Below are 27740 nucleotides of genomic sequence, written 5' to 3' on the forward strand. Positions count from 1 at the left end.
TGTAATCCCAAATCTTTTCAAGTACCCCCTGCAAGCTGCTCAAGTACCCCTAGGGGTACACGTACCCCTGGTTGGGAATCACTGGTCTACAGGAGCAATATCATCACATTTGGGGATTTGGTAAAGTGCAGCATCTTTTAGATTAGTGGCGAGAGAATCACCGGAAGTTGGACATTTTATCTTCCAAATAAAATAAAAACATGTCGGTAAATGCCAATTACCGCTATAGAGAGGCAAAGTGACCGCCTGCTTCACCACTGTACCAGAGATTTTCATCCGCCATTTATTTTCCCATGCACATTTTGTAAAATGCGTATAAAAATAGTTTTACTGGTTCAAACCAAACGGTAGATATATTTAGAAACGGGAGAGATCACATAACATTTCATTGTCTGGGACCAAAACGTAAGAAAAATGTGGGTTTAAAGAAAAACATGTTTTTTTTTGTTTTTTTTTGTTTTGGTCCTGATTATAGTACAACTATTTTATAAGCATTTTACGAAATGTCTATGGGAAAATAAATGGTGGATGACAATCTATGGTACAATGCTGAAGCAGGAAGTGACGTTCCACTTTGCCTCTCTATAGACCAAATCACCGTGACGTCACCATGTAAACAAATTTACTTCCGGGTACCACTTGGGGAAGGCGGCAGGTTTAAATGTGCGTGTTGTCAAATAAATGCTGTCAAACCCTCTCGTTGTTTTCGGCCGACTACTTTCAATTTAAATGGTTAAACGGTTGGTAAACATGCTTGTCCGACGTATCTAGCCTTTCTTCTGTGTTTGTTTTATGTAGTGTTAGCTAGCTAATAACGTTTGTTTGTCTGTCAAACTCGCTGTTTTTTTGCAGACTCGTTAACGTTACAGACAGAGCTACCGACGCCACGTTAATTTAATTTAGCGTCAAGTCTACTCTGGTCTGGTCCAACAGGTAAATTAGCTAGTCTGGTCTCCACTAACGTTAGTGAAAGTGTTGTTATGAATGATATTAAACAACAACACAACACGGACGAACCATTTTTGTCTTCTTTGTCTGTTTTTGTCTTCAACACGTCAGTTTGTGCCGTTCACCGCCATTATAATGTGTGGACCCAGGGGTACCCGGAAGTAAATGTAAACATCCCGCTGATTTGGTCTATACATTTACTAGAGATTTCTAAATCTAGAAAAACTAAATGTTTGCAGCAACCATTTTGAAGTGGTAAAGCAGGTGTAACAAATAGCCTACCATTAATCCGACACCTCACGAGTCCGAAAAAAGAGGCTAACTTCCCCCAGACCCTAACCCAAAACCTAACCTCTCCCACCCCCACGCCTAAACCTAACCTCCCCCAGACCCTAACCCAAAACCATGAGGTGTCGGACTCGTGAGGTATCGGACTAGGGGGCAGTCCCCCCATTAATGACGTTTCCAGTGCCAGGGCTCTCATTGGTTCTAGCCTGGGTAAACCCAGCCTTCAAGTTTCAAGTGACTGATGTTGATAGCGCATAGAGGTCACGTGGAGGCTGGGTTTACCCAGGCTAGGTTACACATGCTTTACCACCTAAAAACTTGCCGTGAGAAGGGCCTATAAGGCTTTATTTTGAAAGCTGATACCGGAAGTGGTGTGATTATTCTGGCTGGCTTTACACCGGAGGTGCGAGGCAAACTCGAGCTCCAAGAGGAACCACGCGCTGGGAGTAAAAAGGATGGGTGAGTGTGAAGCATAGACTGTGTGAAGCTTTTTCTTTGAAACGTAAAATGACAGTTGATGACAAGACAACACAGTTGGTAACCTTGCCTTTGAAACATTACTTGTGCTAACAAGGTAGCATGTCGTGTTAATGTGTGAAGTTGTGGCCTGGCATTGCTTTTGCAAAATGAAACATGAGCTAGCTGGCAAATTCGTCAGGTTCCCAAACTAAATTTGCTGCTAGCGAAATAACCAGCAGCTCAGCTAACTAACGTTAAACAGTGATTCATTCGTGAATATAACGTTAGCTCTAATTCGGGGGTTTTCAAAGTGGGACTGTGGGCCTCCCCCAGACAAAGCTTGGAAAAAGGCGGCCCCCTCATTTGATCTCATAGACACTCAACAATTGAGCCAAAATGGCCTGATATTGCTGTTTGACATAGGCTGCTTACTTCAGACTTCACCAAATACACAGAAAAGTGTCTGTCTGGTGACATTTATTAGTTTCTACCTCTGGGAAGGTGGGAAAGATGTAAAATCCCCCAAAACTACTGTATCTCTTAACTATCTTTAGTCAAATCACACACACTTAGGCTATTCTATGTAATCTCCTTTTGATAGCTAATGTAACTAACTAAAGTAATATTTTTTCCACTTCCGTTCACTGAGCCTCCCCTGAAACTGCTTGGAGCCCCCCTGGGGAGGCCCCCCTCCCACTTTGAAAATCTCTGCTCTAATTTAAAGAGTTGTGCCACTAACAACGAAAATGTTATGTTGGCGGCTAATGTAACATTTTTGCCCACCAATGTTACGAAAAGTGACCTATTTTCCAAGGAGGGGCCTTATGTGAGGTGGCCAGGGGGGCTCCAAACGGTTTCAGGGGAGGTTCAGTAAATGGAAGTGAAAAATATTACATTAGTTATCAAATAGCATAAATGTGTGTGATGTTAAATGTGTTTGGGTAAAGAGATAGTTCAAAGATACAGTAGTTTTGGGGAAGTTTACTGTTTTCGACTTCCCCAGAGTCAGAAAGAAACAGCAGTGACTGTACAATGTACATATTTGTATGTCAATGTGCTACAGTGGAAATGTTATGTAAGCTAAAGAAGCTAACTTTGCTGGCATTTCAACTGAAATATACAAAAGAACATGAAAACCCACTTTAGTTCAAGTTAGCTTAGGAAATGCCACATAACATCTTTGACATCCCAAAATCAGGGACTGCCAAACCAGACTTCAGAATGGAAGTATCAAAGAGAAGGCTCCTCCAAAAACATCTGATGCCTGCAAGACCCCTCCGCTGCCACACCAACATTTACACGGGTAAGCAGTTGGCACAAGCTTGGAACTTGTCAGGATGGATCAAGGATGTCAACTTGACTTTCTTGTGCTCTTATTTCCTTGCAAATGATTATATCATGGCAATCTATGAACTATATCACCTTTTAGAACACGGCTCTCTTGAATACTCGATTCTGATTGGTCAATCAACAAGATTCACCGGTCATTATTTCTCGACAACCGACCGCTGCTCTGCCACACCTGGATTAATCAGTTGATAAGAGCCTTTTGTCATCAAACACTACTAATTAGGCCAACCAGTTGCAGCTGTGGTGTCTTGTGTGCCAATTACGAATGAAACCGCTTTGTCGTTGAAAACGCTATTAAAAAATCTATTTGAATAATTATTTTTGTCAGATTATTGAATGATTTAGTTGTAGGCCGTGTTCTAAGTGGGATAATGTATATTGAGGCGGTGATTACTGGGAAATAATGACCTTCAGGTGAATGATTAAGCCCTCCGCTGCGCGTCGGGCTCAATCATTCACCTGTCGGTCATTATTTCCCCCGTAATCACTGCCTCAATATACATTATCCCTTACATATTACTTCATTCAGAGCCCAAGAGACTTGGCGAGACATGTGCACAGGCGCTGATGGAGGCCAAGAACCAAGAGGTGAGCAACTGGTGTCCAAACAAGATCGCCTCATGCACACTAGTCAATTATTCTACTTTTCAATGACTGTTGGAAATGAATCATGTGTGTATTTTGATTTTCTTCTTCAAAGACAACTATTGGTATCGAGCAATTCATCAAGATTGTCCACCTCCACAAACGGAAAGAAGGTAAGCCAATCTAAACGTTGAATGAGACATTTGATAACGGAGAATGTACACGACAGAGCTCATGCTGGAAGCTTTTGTGAACGACAGACGCCTTTATTCTAGTGCTCGTATGTTTATTTTAACTGTTCCTACAATTTCTTATTTATGATGGTGGCTTGGCAAAACGCCACTGGATGGAAAGTGGAGTAAAACTAAAATAATTAGACAGGCAGACAACATGGAAGGACATTAGAGAAAGCCATGGACAGACTGAGACCAGAGTCTGAAGACAATGCTAAACACAAGATACGGTTTAAAATCAAGTCGGTAACTAAATCACCGACATGAAGTCTGCTAATAGGTCATTGAGCACAGCTCAAACAGAGCAGTGTCAGTGGGCCTTCCACAATTCCAAACCAACCCTTCCATGTCTGATTCAAAAGACACAAGATATTTTGTCTGGTGGCGGAAAATGCGCCCATAGTGTATGATTTACAATGTAATCGTTGAAGGCTCCACGCTGAACATGAACGTTCAGAAGGCCTTTGTATGTACTGGCATGTACCTGGCCTGCTAAGAGGTTCAGTAGATCTAAACCATACCATACCATTCCATCTAGGTTTATGCAACTGGCTAAGCACTCCAGACAGTAATACATACAAATGAACTTTATTAGCTCTTTTCTAAAACAGTTCACAACGTGCTTCACAGTAAGTCAAATCTTAAAAGGAACCAAACTAACTAAAACAGCAGGTTTACCACAACAGCAGCTAGAACCCTTCACTTTGGGAAACAAGCATTCAGGCTTGTAGGCTATTTTGCACCTGCTGTTGGTAATGATAACAGTGTTAAGGATGACTCTTCAGACCACTTAATGCTATGCTCTACAAGATCTTTATGTCAAAATCATTCGTCACAAAGTTGGACTGCAACAAAGAAAAGCGTCCCATCCCCCAAAGCTCAATTCATACATGCGCGAGTAGGGATGTCAACGGTTACAACATTTTGTTAACGTGTACACTGGACCGTCTGGCAGCGTGGAACCGGTTAACCGGATGTGTTTGTTTTGTTTTTTTACCGCATTTGTGCATTGTGACCAATGTGTCCTTAGGTGCAACTACTGGACTTGTGTGAAAACTTTAACGATAAAGTTATCATCTGTAGCTTACAGGTAGTAGATGTCCACTAACGGCAGTTGACTGATAAAACCACAAGTGCATACTGGCTGCACCTCCTAGGATTAGCATCTCCATGATCCAGTGAATCAACTTCATGATAAGAATAAATTAGTAGACTCCTTGGACTCCCTGCATGGTCACATATCCTTAGCATCAGATGGTTTAGTGTGGAGGAGAGACTATTACACTTGTGTACATGGGACTGTCCATAGTGTATATTCTAATCTTGGGAAAGAGTTACGCCACAAGAGGGAGCTCATCTCATGTTCTATGGCCATTGGCTGATTATAAAGTCTTTCTCCAATGGGGTTTCCTGAATAAGAGAAGAGCGACGGTGTTTTTTTCTTCTGAAGAGTTATTGAAAATAATTCTGACCTTGACATCAGTGTAAATATACCATACTCATACCTACTCATACCTCTGACACTATCAAAATGTGTCACTGGCTGCCCACTGCTTCTGAGGCTCACTGTATCTCCTCTGACTTTTTTCACCCTTTTTGGTTTCCAGGGCTTGAACCTGGCACCGTCACCAAGCAGTCTGTGGATGCCGCCTTCCTGCCCAAGGTGCCCAGTACGGATCTGGACCAAGGTCTGACTGAGGAGCTGTTACAGTGCAGTAAGCAGCTGAACCAGTTTGAGACGGTCATAGCCAACACCATAGCCACTTCTTAACAGGCAGTGGAATCCGTATTATAACCCGCTCCTAGCCGGTTGGCCTGCATGTTAAACAACAATTAGCCGGCCTACGCGCACTCCCGCGAGTCCGTATCTTATTCACCTCGCTCGCCGGTGTAAGATCCGGATTAGCGCAAAAGGAGCTGCAGTTAAACAGTGGCAGGTCATTATCCGCAGTTTATCACTAGTTTTTCCGCCCCGTGTATGTTAGTGTTGGTGAAAAATAAAAATATAGCAGACGTTTTCGTTAGTGTAGAGCACCGTTTAAAAGCCACACAAGCAGCATCAGTCCCGCCGGCCAGCGCTGGACCCGCTGTGAGGAAACACACAGGAGGAACCTGAAATGTCATAACAGACATCCCTTGCTAGGCCAGTCCTTTTTTTTATCGAGATCATGCAACAAGTAGCCTACTTCAGCCGAGGCCAGCAAGACGGCAGGGAATAAACAGAAGCGTGCCTGCCGCCGTCAAAAGCGAAAGCGACCCGACGTAGGCTGTCAATTTAGCGGAGGTAAAAAGCCTTTTTACCTACTCGGCCAATCAATCAATCAATCAATGGCTCGCGCTTGGTTCGTATGATGAGGATATTAATCAAAATGCTTACCAGAAATAAAGCCACATGGGAGCCGAGAACCAGTGCAAGAGAGCTGACGCAGGTGCCAGGTGTGGAGTGGGAGAGATTAAGGTGCGTAGCCTATTGCTGGAGATTCAAGTTGTGCGCTGTCGCACTTATTACTTTTAGCTAACGCTACGTTGTTTTTTCATCAAGGCAATGTCCAGAAGATATGGGTTCATGAGTTTCTGCAAATGCAGATAGATAGGCTACAGTAGGAGCATGCATGCATGTTGTCTGTTTCAATAACGAAAGCGTCCTTACCGAGAACTACGTGCCGACCAATTAAATATTCTTGCTGCGAAATCGGCCTCTTAATGACAACACTGGAATAAATAAGATCGACTACGACTATAGAGGCTATAAAGAATGGACTATAGAGAAATAAATGGATTCAAAACGTTTATTTAGGAAACATAGTGGCCGGTAAATATTCGATAGGACCGGAATTTTGGAACATTACCGGCTGCACTGGCCCTCTGGGAAAATGTCTAGCGGAACCCCTGGTTTGGTTACAAATTCGCTAAAGCTGTTTCCTATCACATTTCTTGTTTTTGATACATGCTCAGGAATTCGCCTAGTGGACACATGCATAGTTTATTTTTGATGAAAAATGAATGATTGCGAGTCCAGAACACAGTAAAATCATTGTCAACACTTTATTTAAAAGGACACACAAAAAAAGACGTGTAAACGGTTATTGATTTTTCTAAACGGATATGATTTAATATCTGTGTATCCCAAAATTTGTGACAGTGCAGACTGTATGCATATAGCAAGCGTGCGAACTGCGCATGCTCCAGCTAACAACGTTTAGCTTGTTTTGAAGAGAGGCTGCGTGAGGAGATTCACAACACACAAGCCTTCACTAAATGCAGTGTTTTCTGGGCTGCACTTCATTGGACGACCAAACACCCTCAACCGTTATGTCAGGTGACCAAAAGCATTCTCTATTATCCTTCCTGCCCAGAAATTGCAGTAGTTGTAGGTCTGTTACTGACTCTGGTGAGGTTGTTGTAGGTCTGTTACTGACTCTGGTGAGGTTGTTGTAGGTCTGTTACTGACTCTGGTGAGGCTGTTGTAGGTCTGTTACTGACTGGTGAGGTTGTTGTAGGTCTGTTACTGACTCTGGTGAGGCTGTTGTAGACCTGTTACTGACTCTGGTGAGGCTGTTGTAGACCTGTTACTGACTCTGGTGAGGTTGTAGGTCTGTTACTGACTGGTGAGGTTGTTGTAGGTCTGTTACTGACTCTGGTGAGGCTGTTGTAGACCTGTTACTGACTGGTGAGGTTGTAGGTCTGTTACTGACTGGTGAGGTTGTAGGTCTGTTACTGACTCTGGTGAGGTTGTAGGTCTGTTACTGACTCTGGTGAGGTTGTTGTAGGTCTGTTACTGACTCTGGTGAGGTTGTTACTGACTCTGGTGAGGTTGTTGTAGGTCTGTTACTGACTGGTGAGGTTGTTGTAGGTCTGTTACTGACTGAGGTTGTTGTAGGTCTGTTACTGACTCTGGTGAGGTTGTTGTAGGTCTGTTACTGACTGGTGAGGTTGTTGTAGGTCTGTTACTGACTCTGGTGAGGTTGTTGTAGGTCTGTTACTGACTGGTGAGGTTGTTGTAGGTCTGTTACTGACTCTGGTGAGGTTGTTGTAGGTCTGTTACTGACTCTGGTGAGGTTGTTGTAGGTCTGTTACTGACTCTGGTGAGGTTGTTGTAGGTCTGTTACTGACTCTGGTGAGGTTGTTGTAGGTCTGTTACTGACTCTGGTGAGGTTGTTGTAGGTCTGTTACTGACTCTGGTGAGGTTGTTGTAGGTCTGTTACTGACTCTGGTGAGGTTGGAGCCCGGGAAAATGCACATGCTTGAAACCGTGGCCCAGGCTTGGAATTGTCATTTTAGGGCCAAAGGCCATTTGGCCTTCAGTCACACCATTTATTTAGGCCATAAAGGCAACATGCCAGGGAACAAAGGCCATTGAGTGAAATAAGCAGATTTGAAGCCTACAAATAAATAACTGACTTTGCTTAAACTGTGTTCACACCGAGATATTTATTTGTCTCTCTGTCGCTCGATTCAACCCTTTGGAATCGCTTTGTCGCTGTGTTTAAATCGCTCGTCAACAGGCACAATAATTGACGGGACATCGGAGGGCTATAACGTTACGCAATGTCATGATGTTTGTCCACTACGAGCCACCATAGTTGTTTACAAGCTAAGCCTATCAGTATGCTCCTATGGCTTAGTTCACACCGGGGACCCAAGCCTTGCCTACGCCTTGCCTTTACCCACGCTTTTAAATAGGCGTCCGTTTTAGTCAACGAGGCTGTGTACACCGGGCGCCTGAGCGTGAACCCTGCGTGTACCCACGCCTCGCCTGTGCCTTGCCGATTTTATCGTTTAGGCGTGAGTTCTATTTTCAAGCCGACTAGGCGGTGCAGGCAGGCTTCTTCTGTCAAGCCATGAAAGAAAAACGCGACAATATCCGTGGGAAATGGCAAAGTCAACTGAATTTCAAAATAAAATGGTGTTACTACAACAGTGTTGAGCAGAGAGAGAGAGAGATTGACGGGTGGCTATCACGTGGGGCTTTCCCTCTGTCGGCAAACAAATCTTCAGGAGAGAGAATAGCGACCGAAGAAGCAAGATGGACAATGTTATTCTTGCAAGATTACCTCTCTAAAAAGTCCGACTATAGTCAGACCAATCAATAGAACATTAAATATATCAGATTTATTTTACCTACCCATGATAATTCGGGACCACACGTGAAAAAATACAGTCGGGAGAGAGGAGAGGCGCTTGTGACTTGACTCCATCTTCAGCGTGCAAAGGCGTGCGGTGTGATCGCAAAAGCGTGTAATAAGTTCACGCCCAGCTCAAGGTCTGTAGGCGTGGGTTGAGGCAAGGCAAGGCGTAGGTTCTCCGTGTGAACGTAGCGTAACGCGAGCTCTATACTGGTAGTACAGACTTCACTTCATGTCAGCTGTCAGCCTGTCAATCAGCTGTCAATGCGGTTTGTTGCCACACAATAAACCAGCGGTTTGTTCCAAGCCAGTGTGATCCTTGACTCACTCTCACACAGCAGCCAATCAGCGACTGATGCCAGCGAAATTTCGGTCGAGTTGGGATATTTCATCTCGGGCGACGAGTGAATTTTCGCTCTGTCGCTGTCGCTCAGTGATCTTTCTCCCGGGCGAATATACGCTCAATCGCTCGTTTGCATTGACTTTGTATGTAAACTCGATGCCAGGGAAAACCTTTAATAGGTCGGTGTGAACGCACCTTTAGGCTCAACTTAAGATTTTACAGTCTGTGTCTAAACAGAGAGCCAGAGAAACGATCAGGTGCACACACGCAAGCAGAGAGAGAGAGATATGCTCACTCTCATAATAAAGTAAATAAACATGATCGTAGCCTACTAAAAGGTTACTTCAGTAGAATAGATGCTGGTTGCTACAAGTGCTGCAACGTTAGCTTGAAACACAAGAAATTTGTCAAAATACTTTGGAAAGTGCATGGAAATACAGGCAGAGAAATGCCATTTTCTCAACTGCCTCGCTTGTCAGGGGTCAACTTCTTCAACTTCAACTTCAACTTTATTATGTCCCCGGGGGGCAATTTGGTTTGCAACAAGAACACACAAAGCACATGACATAACAGTACAGCAAAGGGGAGGGAAGTGGCCTGCAGGGTACAGTGGTCTAAAAGAACAACACAGTCAGATTGGTGACCAGCCTACACGTGGTTAAAAATCACAGCAGCAATAGCAGCAGTAACAGCAGCATCACACCGTAATAAAAAAAACAATAAAATACAATACAAATAAAAGATACAAAGTACTGGAAAGTGTCCGTGCAGCTACATTACAATGCCAGTACAGGGGTGTGTTCAATCTGTGGGGTTTCCACGTTGAACATAATGTTTCCTGTCATGTTAGTGCACCACTGTTTATTTTGCTATGTGTTGTCGGCTGAACTCGAAGCAGAGTTCTATTGACCACTGACGCTTTTAAATCAACCTCAAGATGTTGACATTAGCAGGCTGGTAGCAGGGCACAGCTGCCATGGTGGCCAGAGGGATTTCAGGGCAGGGAGGGGCAACACCGTGGCCGTCGTGAAATTCACACCCTGCCACGGACCTAACCTGAAGTTGTCAGATGGTTTGTTTCACACAACCATCTGGTAGGAACAGGGGCGTCCGGGTAGTGTAGCAGTAGATTCCCTGCCTACCAACACGAGGGTCACAGGTTCGCGCCCCGGTGTTACCTCCGGCTTGGTTGGGCATACGGGCACGATTGGCTGTGTCTGCGGGTGGGAATCCAGATTAAGGGTATGTGTGCTGGTTGCTGCACTAGCGCCTCCTCTGGTCAGTCGGGGCGCCTGTTCGGGGTGGAAGGTAACTGGTGGGAATAGCGTGATCCTCCCCCGTGCTACGTCCTGCCGGTGAAGCTCCCTGCTGTCAGGTGAAAAGAAGCGGCTGGCAACTACGCATGTGGCGGAGGAAGCATGATGCTAGTCTACGGCTCTCCCCAGATTGGCAGAGGGGGTGGAGCAGTGACCGGGGCAGCAGGGGGAAGTTGGCCAAGTACAATTGGGGAGAAAAATGGGGGGGAAATCAGAAGGGGAAAAAAGGCATCTGGCAGAAACGGAGATGGGAACTCGCTCGGGAAACTGTTTCAAAGGGGAAGGCACTTTCAAAAAATACCAAGTAGGTGATTGGATGAACCATCTGTCTTATCATGGGCTCGCGTCTTGCTGGCGTCACACCTAAAGCCCACCCGTAGCTGCCTCATAGGGCGCTGATTGGTGCGACTGCGAATCCAAACCACCAGTCGTGTGATTGTGATCTCATGATATCACACGAATCCAGCTGTCCCGCAAGGTTACCGCGGACCCTCCAATTAGTATGAATGGAACCGCGTGACCGGTAGTCCGCAGCTGTCAGCGGGCACAGAACACGGACAGTGTACCAGGGCCTTAATTGTGACCTGTGAAATTTAACCTATTGGCCCAAATCTCATGAAACATCAGGGACTTTCATAGTCTTTGTCACAGAAACACCGGCCCGCTCTGAGCCACCGCCGTCTCCTCTTTGAGCCGGGGTAGCCAACATAATGGACTACTGGGTCTGGGTCAAACTGGGTCTGTCCAGCGCTTTTTTGAAATGCTACATGACCCTGATCATGTTGGTTGCTTAATTATCGTAGTCAACAGTCTTGTTTGAACTGCGCCTGAAAGGCGCCTTTGTATTTTACTGCATTGCATCCTTTATTTACTGAAGTATTAATTTGTAGTAATTGTGAACTGACAGTATACAACACAATGACAAACATCAAGCACATGAAGGAGCCATAGGAAGAGACTTTTTAGTGATAGCTTAGCCTGCTATCAGACTGAATTGTCAACTTGTAAGTGTTGCACTCCATTTCCATCTTCTATCTTCCATCAGAAGCAGCCAAATCTCAGCTGGATGGAGCGGGCGGATTCCAAGGCCTGGACCAAGGCAAGGGATAGGTAGCAGTAGCAAGTAAACAGCCTAAATGCCAGAAAGGTTATGTAGGTTTTGGTATTCGCTTGATTTGATTTTGCTATCAGGCTGATTTGAATATGTTGTTTTCCCCTTCTTTTTTTCTTGTAGGAAGAATATCTTACACAAGAGATTTTTTAATGAAACTGGAAAGCTGTCCTCTGGCCCAGATGAAGCCGGAATACTTGCCAGACCATCCCATAGTCTTAGAAAAGCCAGTAAGTTGGGTGTTTGTGTTCAGCTTTACCTCAGTATCATCACTATCTGATCAAACATGTAGCTGTTATGCTATTTGCATGGCTAATTGTTATTCTTATTTAACAACAACAAAACGTCTTCACAGAGAGATCCCAGCCAGGCTCCCAATAAGAAGTAAGTAATAAGAAGTGAAATAGGAAGAAATGTGAGTATACTTTTAGAATGTCTTCTTGGCGTGAAAGCTCTCTTTTGATACTCTAAAATAAGCCAGAGCACATGGAAATGTGTGTTTATTATGCATATTATTGAAGTCCAAATGCCTATTTGAATACTTTTTAGCACTATTTTACACTTTGTTATAACATATACAGTTTCGTACATCATTGGGCTGTGCTCTGACTCATTACTGGCTGTCCTGGATATCCCTGTCATATACAGTACTTGTCTGTGGATGCCTTGTTAAATTCAGTGCAGTATGTAGCCTAAACACAATCAAGTCACAGACATGAACAGTAAAAAGAAAAGAAAATTCTGATTTTGTCTGTCAATACTTGTTTCTGTTTTTAGGCTGGCGTAATATGAAAGTTTGGACTGTTCCTGGTTTTGCTGCAATGTAGCCACAATACTAAAGAGACTAAACCTCAAAGGTTCTGTAGTTGGATCCCTTTTTCAATAGTAAAGAGAGTAAACCTCAAAGGTTCTATAGTTGGATCCCGTTTTACCAACAGTGCTGTGAGAGTTTTGATTTTGTTAATTGAATGTTGATACTCACTTGAGGGACAGCAGATGTAAAATAGCCTTCCGGCTATCTCTGGTGCACACTAGGTCTGTGTGTACTGTTCAGAGTTATTGATTATATAGCGCAAATGTCCTATCACTCCAAATAAACCTGCTGCAGTGCTTGAAAAGACGTGGTCAGTCTTTGAATGGGATGATCCAACAAGTATGAACGTACAGTTCAAAATGCTTGACTCATCTTAATAATTTTGCACAGGTGTTCTGTTCACCCCAGAGTGTTGTTTTGTTTTTGTTGAAATTGATATTTTCTTGTCTACAACTTTATATTGTGTGTTGATTTTTTGACATTTTTAAGAGCCTGTTTGATGTTGTAAAATTACTAATACTAAAACTAACCACTCCACTTTTGTGTGCTTATGAGTATGGCATTTTGCTTGAATTTTCTTCGAAGGAATTGTTGGACAATTGTTGCTGTTTTACTCAGGACTTGAATGGTATCGCAGACTATTTTGAGGAATGTAAAAAACAAACATTGAAGTGAAGAATGCTGAGTGATTTTTGTACATTTTGACTCAAGATGTCTTAGATTTTCTTTCACCGATAAAAACTATTTGACCCTCAATTTGGTCTGTTGATGTTTTTGTGTGTGAGGAAGAGAGAGAGAGACTCATACATCATCCACCATTGAATCCAAGCCAAACCTAAGTGGTCTCAGCAAAAAAACATTAGTTTACAAATCTCATATTACAGGCGTTTCATCTCTATAAACCTATATTTACCCCCCAATATGTTCATGCCTGTTGTGTTAGGTTTCCCTTTCAGACACATCTTTAATATGCAGTGAGCCATGGTGTGCTAAATATTCTACACTGAAAGTTAGCCGTGCATACACCATGATCACTGTAAATCCCAATGTCAAGAAAGAGAACTAACCAAATTTAAAACAGTCTAGGGCAGGCTAGAATCTGCCAGAGTTTTTGTGCTCTGACATACATTTAGTCAAATGAGGTGTGTTATTGATACATTAAATTGTTGAAAAGTAGATGAGACAGGGGGGGCGTCAGTGACGTATAGGATAGATAATCCCCCCCATAGGGATTTCTACAGGAGCCATGACGTTGGTGGTGATCAGGGGAGGGGGTGGGGCGAGACAACTGCTCCAGTGATGATGAACAGCAGCTGAGGATGATGGCACAAATGTGAGTAATGACGTAGCAAGGGCTCTATATACCACCACCACCGCTTAGATGATTGGCTCAGCAGATCAGGAGAGACAGATGTCCTTAGCTGATTGGATATTGGGAAATGGAGAAGGGGCAGTTGTGATGTCACTAGTGATGTCACTCGAGCAATTGTGATGTCACCAGTGATGTCACTCGAGCAATTGTGATGTCATCAGTGATGTCACTAAGGAGTTACACACTGAATGACGAGGGGCATGTACGCATGGGGTGCTCTAAACTATGCTGTAGTGTAGAGGTTAGTCTTCCATGATTGAAATTCAGTCAAAGACCACACTTCAATCATGAGAGACTCGTAGGAAGTTTTAACAAACTTTATTGAACAAATAACCAGTTTAAGTGTGGCGTATGGCTCCGTGATATGATGACGCTCCTCTTGAGATGAGAGAGGGGGGGCGTCAGTGACGTATAGGATAGATAATAGCACATAACATGCTGAAGGGGTGCAGTGCTTCTTCCTGAGCCATGTGTCCACTAAATTAGTTTTTGTTAGCCCATTTGACATTTAGATTTCTTTGAATGTATCCCATTTTTATTTGATTTGATTTATTATGGATATACAGTACAAGACATTCAATCCAAGGGATAAAAACATGCTAAAGTGCGAACACTTATTTCCAGCACGGTCCCTGGTCTTATAAAAACGAGACACACGAAATCATACAACATTAAGGGAGCAATACAAATCAAACAATGGTAAGAATTAGAAAATAGGCAGATAAAAGTCAATAAGGAAGCATTACAAATCAATCAATAGTAAGAATTAGAAAAAATAGCAATAAAAGTCAATTAAAAAGCAATACAAGATTATAAAATGGGAGAACTATATAAAACAGGGAGACATTACAGAGGCACCTTATCCAACAGGATGCGAGCAGATTTGATGTGCAAGTCTAGGCTATTCCACTCGGAGGCTCCGAGTCCAATGTAAGAAAAGGTAGGCTACCTTTGCCAAAAATATTTTTGAACCTACTGTAGGCCTATACAAGCACAGGTTAGCATTAGCACCACTGGATCTAGTAAAAACACTGAGCTTCCCTGACATGAGTAAAATACTTAATAACTATTTAGGCATGCTTTTATCTTACTTGTAGTGTAGGCTACTTCTAGGTTTTGAGAAATGCTCATGTGAAGTTTTTAATATTGGCCTGCGTATTTAGTAGGCCTGATATTGTTATATAACTCATGTGATAGGCTATTCCCTATAATCAAATTAAGGTTTCATTTAACCAGCTTTATTGCAGTGGGATGTGTTTATACAATACATACTCGACCCTATAGACCTATATTCAATAGTATGGTGCTTCCTCTCAGTGACCATCCCATCGGTAACTGCAGCAGAGCGGCAGCCTACGTGACAGAGGCGCAGTGGGCTGCCGCTATGACGCCCGTGACGTCACTCGGTGTCACTGTAGGCAGGAGCTCGAGTCTCACGTCAGCAACATTGGTCAGTTATTCACAGATCAAAGTGAATTCTGAAGAAACGCGGGGAGTTCCAGCTGATTACATCCCGTATCGGTAAATGTAGCCTATCTCTTGTTTTAAAGAAGCACCTCACTGGCTTCGGCTGTAGGCTTTTTGCTTATGATGGAGATAAAGATGTGTTACCGTTTCTCTTTCTTGTTGCGTGGCGATGAAATGCTTTCACTTGATGACTGATACTACTAGCGTAGAGGATCGAAACTGGATTTGAGCCCAGCGCTCTTAATTGAAAAGTGCGTTTTAGGCTAATATGAATTGCTTTGCCAGTTGAGTTTTGGGTGTTGTTTCGCCTTCACAACCTGTACACTGAAGTCAATATGTAACGCTGACGCTAACATGTTATCACATTTGTTTTTATTGCTTTCTGTTTCATAATTTTGGTCCGACAAATGCACTAATTCCAGGAAGATGGGCTCGAATGATGACAAGAAAAACTGCAGGTGAGAAGTTTTGATCCAATTTCAAATAACTAACCCCGAATTTACTATCCCAATGTAGGCTATTTAGAAAAGACTACTCCCCCCCCCCCCAGCTCTCTCTCTCGCTCGTTATCTCTCTAATTTTATAAGGTCATAAACTGACCACACTTCAGGAGTGATGAAACTAGAGAATGTGTCAGGATACCACACCCTGCTTCCAGACAATATACAAACTTGTTTTCTTAGAAACTTTTTATACCCAAGTAATTAGGCTACACATTTTAGGTCTACTTCATTGTTTAATAGCTATTTACCACATAAGAATATTTTTATTTTGTCAAACAGTTCCAATAATTATGGGATTAGCCTCGTCAGTAGGTAGCTACTTGGTTCAGTTTATATTAGCCTACACTCAGCCTTTGAACTCAGGCAATGGAATAGAAACAGTTGTCTATAGCTTTATTATGAAAGCCCATTAAACCCTCTATTCCCCCCCCAAGCCCTGTTTATGTGCACAATCCACACCTGGACGGAATGAAAGATGACGTTCTCTACCACTTCAATCTGGGAACCGCAACTCACAACCTGCCAGCTATGTTTGGCAATGTCAAAGTAATTATTTTAATTGAATTTAAAATGGGTTAAACTGATACCTTTGTGGTCATCTATGACTCAACATTGACTTGTTGTGTCTTTGTGTCTTTCTCTCAGTTCGTTTGTGTTGGTGGCAGTCCCTGGAGAATGAAGTCTTTCATTGAGTACATTGCTGCTGAGCTGGGGTTGGAAGACCCTAAATCGGAGTACCCAAATATCTGTGCTGGCACGGACCGCTATGCCATGTACAAAATTGGCCCAGTGCTGTCTGTCAGTGTACGTAAGAGCAAAGATCTCAAGATGACTCTATGCCATCGCAAGAATAAAAGTCTCAAGATAATATGCTATAAGAATATTGTAAACAAATAGGCCATCTAGACTAAACCGTATATGCCACACCTTCATTATAACATGTCAGATTATGAAAGGTAATATTCATTTTGTGGCTTTTGAATGAACACCGATAAATACTGTTATACATGATACAAGTCATACTATAGTATAAGAAAAGTTCCAGTGAGAAGCCAGAGTAGCAACAATCAATATGCGTCTCCCTCCAGTGGATAAACTAATTAGATGTGGGGAAAACTGTCTGTGACATGACTTTGCTTGTCTTGCAGCATGGGATGGGTATCCCATCTATTTCCATCATGTTACATGAGCTGATAAAGCTCCTTCACCATGCACACTGCACAGATGTTACCATCTTTCGCATTGGGACTTCCGGTGGAATAGGTAAGTTGATTATACTGCAGTTGACTGATAAAACCACAAGTGCATACTGGCTGCACCTCCTAGGATTAGCATCTCCATGATCCAGTGAATCAACATCATGATAAGAATAAATTAGTAGACTCCTTGGACTCCCTGCATGGTCACATATCCTTAGCATCAGATGGTTTAGTGTGGAGGAGAGGCTATTACACGTGTACATGCAGAGATGGGCGAAAATACATCATAAAGTATTTTGATACAAATTACAAATACTTGCTAAAATTTTTTTTATCACAATACAAATACAAAATACTGGTCTGAAAAATGTATTTGAAATAGAAATATGTATTTTGTATTTTGAAAATACATAAAAATACATTTTATAAAAACTGATAAAGAGCTGCAACAATTAGTCAATCCATCGATTAATTGCCAAATATTACATGAATTGCCTATTTTTATGATCTATTAATCATTTTGAGCCATTTATGTAAGCAAAATGTCCTAATACTTGTCACATACTCAAATGTGAAATCTTCTGGTGTCTTTAGATGGTAAATCATCTCTTTAGTCCTCTGTGACAGTATACTTCTTTGTGTACCCTCTAACACACTACAGTTCTTCCATTTCAGTTTTAGCTGTTTTTCAGCACAGCTAATTTCTCCCTCACTTCAGCTGTTAATCACCTTCTGTGAGGGCTTTTGACTTACAGGCAGCATTTCTACATGTTAACCTCAAGTTTTGGAATATCTGACATCATAACTGTATCCTTGGAGATGATGCGCCATGGCTGCAGTTATGGAAATCGCCGGCTCCACGGGCTCCCAAAATCATGACTGACAGACAAACAGACACCGCCCACGCACCTCGGCGCCATCGTGCAACTGTGCGCCATCGGCTCATACTACATCAGAGTTGCTCGAGTGACATCACTGATGACATCACAACTGCCTGAGTGACATCACGGTTGAGAAATCAGTTGCTCGAGTGACATCACTGATGACATCACAATTGCTCAAGTGACATCACTGATGACATCACAATCGTGACCCACACTGCCGCCACACACACTGCTACCCACTTTGCCAATTTTAATTAAGAAGAAGATAATTAGTTGTGTCTTTCTAATAGAGACAGTCCACATGTCTGGGAACGCCCACAAAATGTTAAACGGCTGGCGTGCGAGTGGGGTAAAGCCGCCCATATATCTCATGGGCTGACCCACCAAAAGACGGTGCTGCGGCTCTAAACTACAGGTTTGGGGGTTCTAGAGCAGAACACAAGACGTCTGCTCAGATGTACGTTTACTGCGGTGGTTAAATCCCCGATCGTGTCTGCCTGGGCTGGGCTATCAGCTAAATTCTAACTTTGCTGAATGGATAGAACGGGGGTTTTTACCTCACCCTGACCACACCCCCAGCCAGGCTGAGCCAGCTAAACCAGCGTCTATGACGAGACGTGGCCTCAACCTATATGATACATTGGTTTGAATATGCAGTAAACCGTTTCATTTGCAGATAGGCCAGCGCATGCAATATCTAATCATCAATTTATAGTAGTAATTTATCTCTGGAGGAATTTCCACCAATACAAGGCTTCATACTAGTTTAGATGAAGAAGTGATGTGAAGTCTGACTCAAGACCCACCCTACTCTGCCTCTGATTTGTGGTTGAGTTTGTTCTGAGGGTAAGACAATCAGAGGTAGAGTAGAAGTGGAAAAAAAATTCTCCACATTTTAAACCTGTGTCGATGGTAAAAATGTGTCAATTTGATAATAAAATTACATAAAATTAAAGAAAAAAGTATTTTATGTATTTAAAATACACAAAATACAAGGTCTGAAAGTATTTTGATACAAATTACATCTTATTTTTCTTGGTCCAGCCAAATACAAATGACAAAATACACAAATTTATTTAAAATATGTATTTTAAATACATGTATTTAAAATACTGCCCATCTCTGTGTACATGGGACTGTCCATAGTGTATATTCTAATCTTGGGAAAGAGTTACGCCACAAGAGGGAGCTCATCTCATGTTCTATGGCTGATTATAAAGTCTTTCTCCAATGGGGTTTCCTGAATAAAATAACTTTTTTTTTCTAACATTTCTTTCCCAATTTTTTTATCCCATTTTTATCCCCCATTAGTGCTAATTTAATTTATTTATCCTGGTTGCTACTCCACCCTCTGCCGATCTGGGGAGAGCCGAAACTGGCTCCATGCTTCCTCCGAGACATGGCCAGTTAGCCAGCCGCTTCTTTTCACCTGACAGAGGAAGCTTCACCAGTAGGAAATAGCACGTGGGAGGTTCACGCTATTCCAACCAGTTCCCCTCCCTCTGAACAGGCGCCCTTAACGACCAGAGGAGGAACCACATTAGCAACCAGGATATTGCATGTTTTGGTGAAGGGGGTTCCTATATGAAGGAAACCCCCGGGAGGCAAGGGGAGAACATGCAAACTCCACACAGAAAGGCCCTTTTGACGACCCCCCCCCCCCCGGGCGGTGGGCACTCGAGGACATGCGGACGGGCACGCATTCCTTCAGCGTTCACAGCGTCCCAGGTGGGAATCGAACCCAGGACCTTCGAGCTGTGAGGCGACAGCGCTTACCACTGCACCACCGTACCCCCCTGAATAAGAGAAGATTGACAGTGTTTTTTTCTTCTGAAGAGTTATTGAAAATAATTCTGACCTTGACATCAGTGTAAATATACCATACTCATACCTCTGACACTATCAAAATGTGTCATGGCTGCCCACTGCTTCTGAGGCTCACTGTATCTCCTTTAGTCTCGGTTTCCAGACGTTTGGTGAGCGGCGCCAGTAGTGAAACGGATTAAGACTGAGAGCTGAGTCTATATCTCCTTTGACTTTTTTCACCCTTTTTGGTTTCCAGGGCTTGAACCTGGCACTGTTGTCGTCACCAAGCAGTCTGTGGATGCCGCCTTCCTGCCCAAGTTTGAGCAGGTGATCCTGGGGCGGACAGTGGTGCGCAGTACGGATCTGGACCAAGGTCTGACTGAGGAGCTGTTACAGTGCAGTAAGCAGCTGAACCAGTTTGAGACGGTCATAGCCAACACCATGTGTACCTTGGATTTCTATGAAGGTACGAGCTCTGCTGCACTGATGTGCTAATTAAGTAGTTCATTGCAAGGATGTAATTTATGGGGAGGGGACATCAGGGGACATCATGTCCCCTGTGGGCCCGTGCCCCATAAATTACATGTCACATTACATGTCACCCCCCCCCCCACACACACACACACACACACACTTTTTCAGAAGGCAGTATTGGACCCCTGCACTTTTTTAAACATTACTGTCATCGATCATTACTGTCAAACATTAGAGGTTGTAACAGTCCCATTTCTAAAGCTAGAGTGAAGGTACTGATATATGAAACTAGAAGAGGCATCCGTTGGTACCAACCATGTCATGCTAGTGTAACCCAATGAATGTGAGTCACCATGAGTCCCGAGTGGGAGTAGGTTGGTTAAACTCACTCCCCAGTATAAAGGTCCGTTAACCAGCTGCGCCAAATGGAGCTAGCTCTCTTGGCATAGTGGTTAGCGTGTGTGCTTTGGAAAGCGGGAGGTCAGCAGTTCGAATCCCGCTCCACCCCTGGGCAAGCCTTTAACATGGGTTGCTGCCAGTGCTGTCAACACAACACAGGTTACACTAGCTTGTCCGGAAGGGGGCGAAATAACACTTCAAAGTTAGGCAACATTTTGGAGAGGGAAAACTGGTTCCTGGACCTCTCAAACAGGATTCAAGATTTTTATTGTCACTCCGTGGTACAAGTATCACGTGTGAAATTCTTGTGCTGTGGACTCCGTTTACAACATAGTACAAATATAACAGGGCATATGAGTGCAAAAACAACAAGAGACACAACAAGCAATAAAGCAGTAGAGTGATAAGACAAGTCAGAGACAGTGGCATATTCACTGCACATAGGTGCACATGTCATGTGCATACTTTAGACGTGCTTAAACATTTTAAATTCGACGTATTTGACGTACAGGTGCAAATAGCATATACCTAATTAAACATACAATTAAACATTAGACATACATAATGGTAGCAGCTACAGTACGGTTCAGTACAGCTACTACACTATTTGTGTATGTTAAGGAGTCGTGGCCTGCGGGAAGAAACTGTTCCTCAAGCGATTTGTGCGTGCTTTTGGAACCCTGTATCTCCTCCCTGAGGGTAGCAGGGAGAACAGGCTGTTGTGGGGATGGTTTGTGTCTTTGATGATCTTCAGGAACCTCCTGAGGCACCGCTGGTTATACAGTTCCTGCAGTTCTGGCAGCTCACATGCTGTTACGTGCTGGGCCGCGCGTCTCACTCTTTGTAGCGCCCTGCGGTCCATGGTGGTACAGTTCCCGTACCAGGTGGTGAAGCAGCCAGTCAGCAGGCTTTCAATGGTGCCTCTGTAGAAGTCCCTAAGGATTTCTGGCCTTAGCCCAAATTTCTTTAGGCGCCTGAGTCCGTGTAGTCGCTGTTGGGCCTTTTTGACAACAGTGGCGGTGTGACCGGCCCAAGTCAGGTCCTGGTGGATGTTGACTCCCAGGTACTTGAAGCTGTCCACCCTTTCCACCACTGTGCCGTTGATGGTGATTGGGGGGTGTGCGCCCCCCCCCCTCCTGTAGTCTACAATGATCTCCTTGGTCTTGGAGACGTTCAGAGAGAGGTGGTTGTCCTGGCACCATTGTTCCAGGGCCCCCACCGCCTCTATAGGCCGTCTCGTCGCCCCCCCGAGATCAGCCCCACGACTGCTGTGTCGTCTGCAAACTTCACGATGGTGTTCGAAGTTTGAGTCGCCACGCAGTCGTGGGTGTAGAGGTCGTACCAGAAGGGACTGGAGAAGCACCCCTGGGGCGCTCCTATGCTGATGGTCAGTGGGCAGGAGGTGAGGTTGCCCACCCTCACCACCTGGTGGCGATCTGTCAGGAAATCCAGGATCCAGTCGCACATTGCTGTGTTTAGTCCCAGATCCTTGAGCTTGCGTACCAGCCTGGAGGGTACTATGGTGTTGAATGCTGAGCTGTAGTCCACGAACAGCATTCTTACATAGGTGTCCTTCCCCTCCAGGTGGGACAGGGCGGTGTGGAGCACGTGTGCTACTGCATCCGCTGTGCTCCTGTTGGGGCGGTATGCAAATTGTAGCGAGTCGTGGTCCGGATATCTGAATGAGAATGGGTGCTATGGGTAACCACGAGTCTCCCCTTTCCAGACATGCTAATGCGATGCCATTTTTGGGAAAAGCCATGCATTTTTTTGCATGCAGTATAAATGTGTTATTTTTGCCTCTTCTATTTGAATATTTCTGCATACTGGGGTCCCTAAATGTATTGCCACACAATGTGTGTGTGTGGCAATACATTCATCAACTTGGAGTGCTGTCCTTTTCCTTAGTTGATTTATGGTTTATTTTGGGGATCCAGCAGCACCCAGTTAGCCTAGTGCAAAGTCGTGAGTTGAGCATATTGTACCTGATTTTCTAGGGTTATTCTATAAATAAATACATTATGTTATTCTATAAATTATAGAAGGAATGGGGACATATCAAACTTATGTGGGAAAAAAACATGGTCATGTTTCGTTCTACCTCGGGTAGGCGTATCTAAATAACTAAAGCCTTTCTGAGGATTTGGGCCTGCCCTGTACCAATTGTGTCCCCCCCACCTTTGAAATGAAAATTCCATGCCTGGTTCATTGACATATTGACTGTTGATGCGACTTAGTGGTAATATATCCTTCAGCCTGCTCTATCTGACATGTATGTCTTCAGCCTGGTCTATCTGACATGCATGTCTTCAGCCTGCTCTATCTGACATGTACAGTATGTCTTCAGCCTGCTCTATCTGACATGTATGTCTTCAGTCTGGTCTATCTGACATGCATGTCTTCAGCCTGCTCTATCTGACATGTATGTCTTCAGCCTGCTCTATCTGACATGCATGTCTTCAGCCTGCTCTATCTGACATGTACAGTATGTCTTCAGCCTGCTCTATCTGACATGTATGTCTTCAGCCTGCTCTATCTGACATGCATGTCTTCAGCCTGCTCTATCTGACATGTACAGTATGTCTTCAGCCTGCTCTATCTGACATGCATGTCTTCAGCCTGCTCTATCTGACATGTACAGTATGTCTTCAGCCTGCTCTATCTGACATGTATGTCTTCAGTCTGGTCTATCTGACATGCATGTCTTCAGCCTGCTCTATCTGACATGTATGTCTTCAGCCTGCTCTATCTGACATGCATGTCTTCAGCCTGCTCTATCTGACATGTACAGTATGTCTTCAGCCTGCTCTATCTGACATGTATGTCTTCAGCCTGCTCTATCTGACATGTATGTCTTCAGCCTGCTCTATCTGACATGTATGTATTCAGCCTGCTCTATCTGACATGTACAGTATGTCTTCAGCCTGCTCTATCTGACATGTATGTCTTTAGCCTGGTCTATCTGACATGTATGTCTTCAGCCTGGTCTATCTGACATGTACTGTATGTCTTTAGCCTGGTCTATCTGACATGTATGTCTTTAGCCTGGTCTATCTGACATGTACTGTATGTCTTCAGCCTGCTCTATCTGGCATGTATGTCTTCAGCCTGCTCTATCTGACATGTATGTCTTCAGCCTGCTCTATCTGACATGTATGTCTTCAGCCTGCTCTATCTGACATGTACAGTATGTCTTCAGCCTGCTCTATCTGACATGTATGTCTTCAGCCTGGTCTATCTGACATGCATGTCTTCAGCCTGCTCTATCTGACATGTATGTCTTCAGCCTGCTCTATCTGACATGTATGTCTTCAGCCTGGTCTATCTGACATGTACTGTATGTCTTCAGCCTGGTCTATCTGACATGTATGTCTTCAGCCTGGTCTATCTGACATGTACAGTATGTCTTCAGCCTGCTCTATCTGACATGTATGTCTTCAGCCTGGTCTATCTGACATGTATGTCTTCAGCCTGGTCTATCTGACATGCATGTCTTCAGCCTGGTCTATCTGACATGTATGTCTTCAGCCTGGTCTATCTGACATGTACTGTATGTCTTCAGCCTGGTCTATCTGATATGTACAGTATGTCTTCAGCCTGGTCTGTCATCTATTGAACATTTGCACAGGCCAAGCCCGTTTGGATGGTGCTTTCTGCTCCTACTCTGAGCAGGATAAGCAGGACTACCTGGCTACAGCCCATGAAGCAGGAGTCCGCAACATCGAAATGGAGTCCTCAGTGTTTGCCGCCATGTGCAAGCTGAGCGGCTTACGAGGTAAGAAACCACATCAACTTTTTTTACTCATGTTTCAAAGCCTCAGAACACCATTTATTTTCTTGACACCTACAGTATAAGTGTATAGGAGTAGTAGTCCCTAATGTTCATTTCTTGCTGTCTGAAGCGGCTGTGGTGTGTGTGACATTACTGGACCGGTTGAAAGGAGATCAGCTGATCAGCTCTCATGAAGTTCTTCGTAGCTACCAGCAACGCCCTCAGATACTGGTCGGCGACTTCATCAAAAAGCAGTTGAGTGCCGCAGGCAGAACCTAGGTTACTCGCAACTGTTTCTACACTGGTAAACTAACGTGAATCTTGTTTTGGGGGTCATCACTGTGAGCTTATAGCTGTAACACTGGAAACATATTGGAATGTAATAATTAATCTCTAAATTATTATTTTTGTATGAATTCTTTACTGTTATACAATGGGCTTTACTTGATGTGACTTGAATAATCATTGAGTTTTAAAGTTATGCATTTCATGTTGTCTACATTCCTTACACTCTGCTTCCACTATTATGCTTTTTCACTTGTATGCTTTTTCTTAATTTTCCTAAGCGCATTTAATTGGAGAGTGCATGTTTTATAATCAATTTAGAAGTCTATGGTCACTAAAATGCCTCTTCTTTAATGCTACCTCTATTTTTTGTGCACTGTGTCAAGTTACTTATCCTAAAACTTGAACCGCTTCATGACTTTTGGTCAAATCTATGCTCACAACAGTGTTGTGACAAAATTGATACACCTACAGTATTTTAGTTGTGTCTGTCACAAGTTTGTAAAACCCTCTCAGCAAACTTCTATAAACCTATATCACTGTATCTCCGAAGTGTTATTATTATTATTAAGGGTCCAAGCACAAATCAAGAGATGGACAGGCTTGTTGCCTCGTACATGATAGAGGAAATGTTGCCAGTTTCAACAGTAGAATCGCAATTTTTCAGAAACATATTGAGCAAAATACAGATGGCAGGGAACGGACAGCCATCAGGCAGGAAAAGTTTTGCAACCTACCTTATTACGATAGAGATTTGTGCTAATATATCGGCATATGTAAGGTTTAATGTTGTATTGTTAACTGGCAAATTACGTGACAATGCATCTCAGGCGATGTTACGGAGTAACGCAAAAGTAATGTAACGAGTAGTGTAACAAATTACGGTACTTTCTCCAGGGAGTAATCAAGTAAAGTAAGGCATTACTTTTTTTAAGTAATGTATAATATGTAATACATTACTTTTTTGATTAACGGACCCCAACTCTGGTTCCGCAACGCCCTGACTGACCACAACATCCTTACTGACCACACCACCCATACTGTGACCACAACACCTGTTAGGAAGTTTGTGTGAAGTTTGCTGGATCTTAGGTAAGAGCTCACGGGCAGTGATCGATTAGAACCACAGAGATGTCTTTCAGGCTAATTTATTTGGGATATCAGGCAGAAGCAGTATACAGAGTAGCTTACAGATTGCAGAAAGGGAACATAACAGAACAACACCTTTATACCCCCCACATTCGAGGTATGACATCATTGGTGATGTCACAACGTCCCGGGAGGTATGACATCATCGATGACCTCACAAAGTCACGTCTGCCATCACACAGTCTGGAGTCAGCCTGGACCGTCTGACATCGCCGATGACCTCACAGGGAAAACTCTGACATCACCGATGACCTCACGAGGTGAACTCTGACATCATCACCGATGATGACACGGCAGTGACATCATTGCGTCGTGGGCTCCTTGGTTCGTGGGCGTCAATTGCCCCAAGAACAGCCCTGCTGGTGGGCCATTACGGAGCATTTTCTACAACACCCTTACTGACCACAATGCCCTGACTAACCACAACATGCCTACTGACCACAACGCCCTGACTGACCACAACACCCTTACTGACCACAACCCCCTGACTGACCACAACACCCTTAGGCTACGTTCACACAGCCATCCTTAGTGCTTGAATCTAATCTTTTCCCCCCTAAGTGACTCAGGTCAGTCTTTTTCATGACTGTGTGAACAGTACATTCACATTGAAAGTGACTTTTTTAAAGACGACCTGGGCTACTTTCAAATGTGGTAAAACATCAGATTCGAATCTGATGTTTTTGAAAGTGACTCCGGTGTGGACAGACATCTGGCCCATATCTGACTTAATGCTTCAATGTGACTTCTTCTTCTTCTGTTGAGTTTTATGGCAGTTGGCATCCTTAAATGGTGCATTACCGTCACCTACTGTATTGCTAAAACTATAGTGCAAATGCAATATCAGTAAAAAGTGTCCACCCAAAATGCGCCCATTCACCCCAATATCCATACTGTGGCCCAGACCAGTCGTCTAGGCTGAAGCGAACGCTTCATTCAGCGTTTTCGTCAAGTCATCTCCTGAAATGTCTTAAATATCCAAAAATTTCCTGGCAGCGTCCACCACTTCAATGTGACTTTTACGTCATTCCAGAGCGACATTCGTCACTATTCTGCACTGGCGGGAGGAGGGAGGGAGGGGGAGGACCAACACGCGGGCATTGAAATTAAACCGTGAACAACAGATGAAACAACATCGTCAGCTACCGCATGTTTACTGCTGTCTTCTCTTCCGGGTTTATGTAGAACAGCAGTGTGCTGCGTGTGACGTTATTGTTCTGCGCATGCGGGTCACTTCATGTCCGTGATCTGTTCACACTGGAGTCTGGAGTCTGATATGGGCCACTTTTAAAAAGTCTGTGAACAGCCACACAAAAAAATCAGATGTGAGCATCAAGTCAGATTCAAGCACTAAAGATGGCTGTGTGAACGTAGCCTTAGTGACCACAACACCCTGACTGACCACAACATGCCTACTGACCACAATGCCCATACTGGCCACAACCTTACTCACCACAATGCCCTTACTGACCACCACGCCCTGACTGACCACCACGCCCTTACTGTCCACAACACCATGACTGAGCACAACACCCTGACTGACCACAATGCCCTTAGTGACCAAAATGCCCTGACTGACCACAACACCCTTACTGACCACAACGCCCTGACTGACCAGAACACAAAATTGGTGTCCCTTTGCACATATCAACTCTGACTAAATGTGCACTATTTGGTGTCTATGTCACATTTAACCCCAGGCCCCCGGAAGCTTGGACCCCGTCAATCGCCACTTGCGGCTATATTTATTATTATTATTATTATTATTATTGATGCATATTAAGTTGTTTTTTCGGAACCCCCCCTCAGATGTGCCATTCAGAAACTCTAAACTCTGCATCTCAGCTTGACAGAACA

The 27740-nt window shown here is 43.7% G+C and overlaps 2 protein-coding genes across 2 annotated transcripts; both read left to right on the top strand.

The window, feature by feature from the left end:
• Positions 1 to 2859: 2859 nt before the first annotated feature.
• On the top strand, positions 2860 to 12609 carry gra (granulito; the record flags this gene model as incomplete). Its single annotated transcript, XM_083649268.1, has 7 exons — positions 2860 to 2998; positions 3575 to 3633; positions 3746 to 3803; positions 5471 to 5578; positions 11883 to 11989; positions 12115 to 12143; positions 12537 to 12609. The coding sequence occupies 7 exons, from the start codon at positions 2860 to 2862 to the stop codon at positions 12544 to 12546; spliced, it is 510 nt and encodes a 169-aa protein (XP_083505394.1). The 3' UTR covers positions 12547 to 12609.
• A 3230-nt stretch (positions 12610 to 15839) lies between these two features.
• Positions 15840 to 25254, top strand: upp1 (uridine phosphorylase 1). Its single transcript, XM_083639046.1, has 7 exons — positions 15840 to 15870; positions 16350 to 16461; positions 16561 to 16719; positions 17064 to 17178; positions 20061 to 20270; positions 24306 to 24452; positions 24580 to 25254. Exons 2-7 carry the CDS (start codon positions 16384 to 16386, stop codon positions 24726 to 24728), a joined length of 858 nt encoding a protein of 285 aa, XP_083495172.1. The 5' UTR covers positions 15840 to 15870; positions 16350 to 16383; the 3' UTR covers positions 24729 to 25254.
• Positions 25255 to 27740: the final 2486 nt, after the last annotated feature.

This window comes from Poromitra crassiceps, assembly GCF_964638095.1.
Source record: "Poromitra crassiceps genome assembly, chromosome: 1".
NCBI lineage: Eukaryota > Metazoa > Chordata > Actinopteri > Beryciformes > Melamphaidae > Poromitra > Poromitra crassiceps.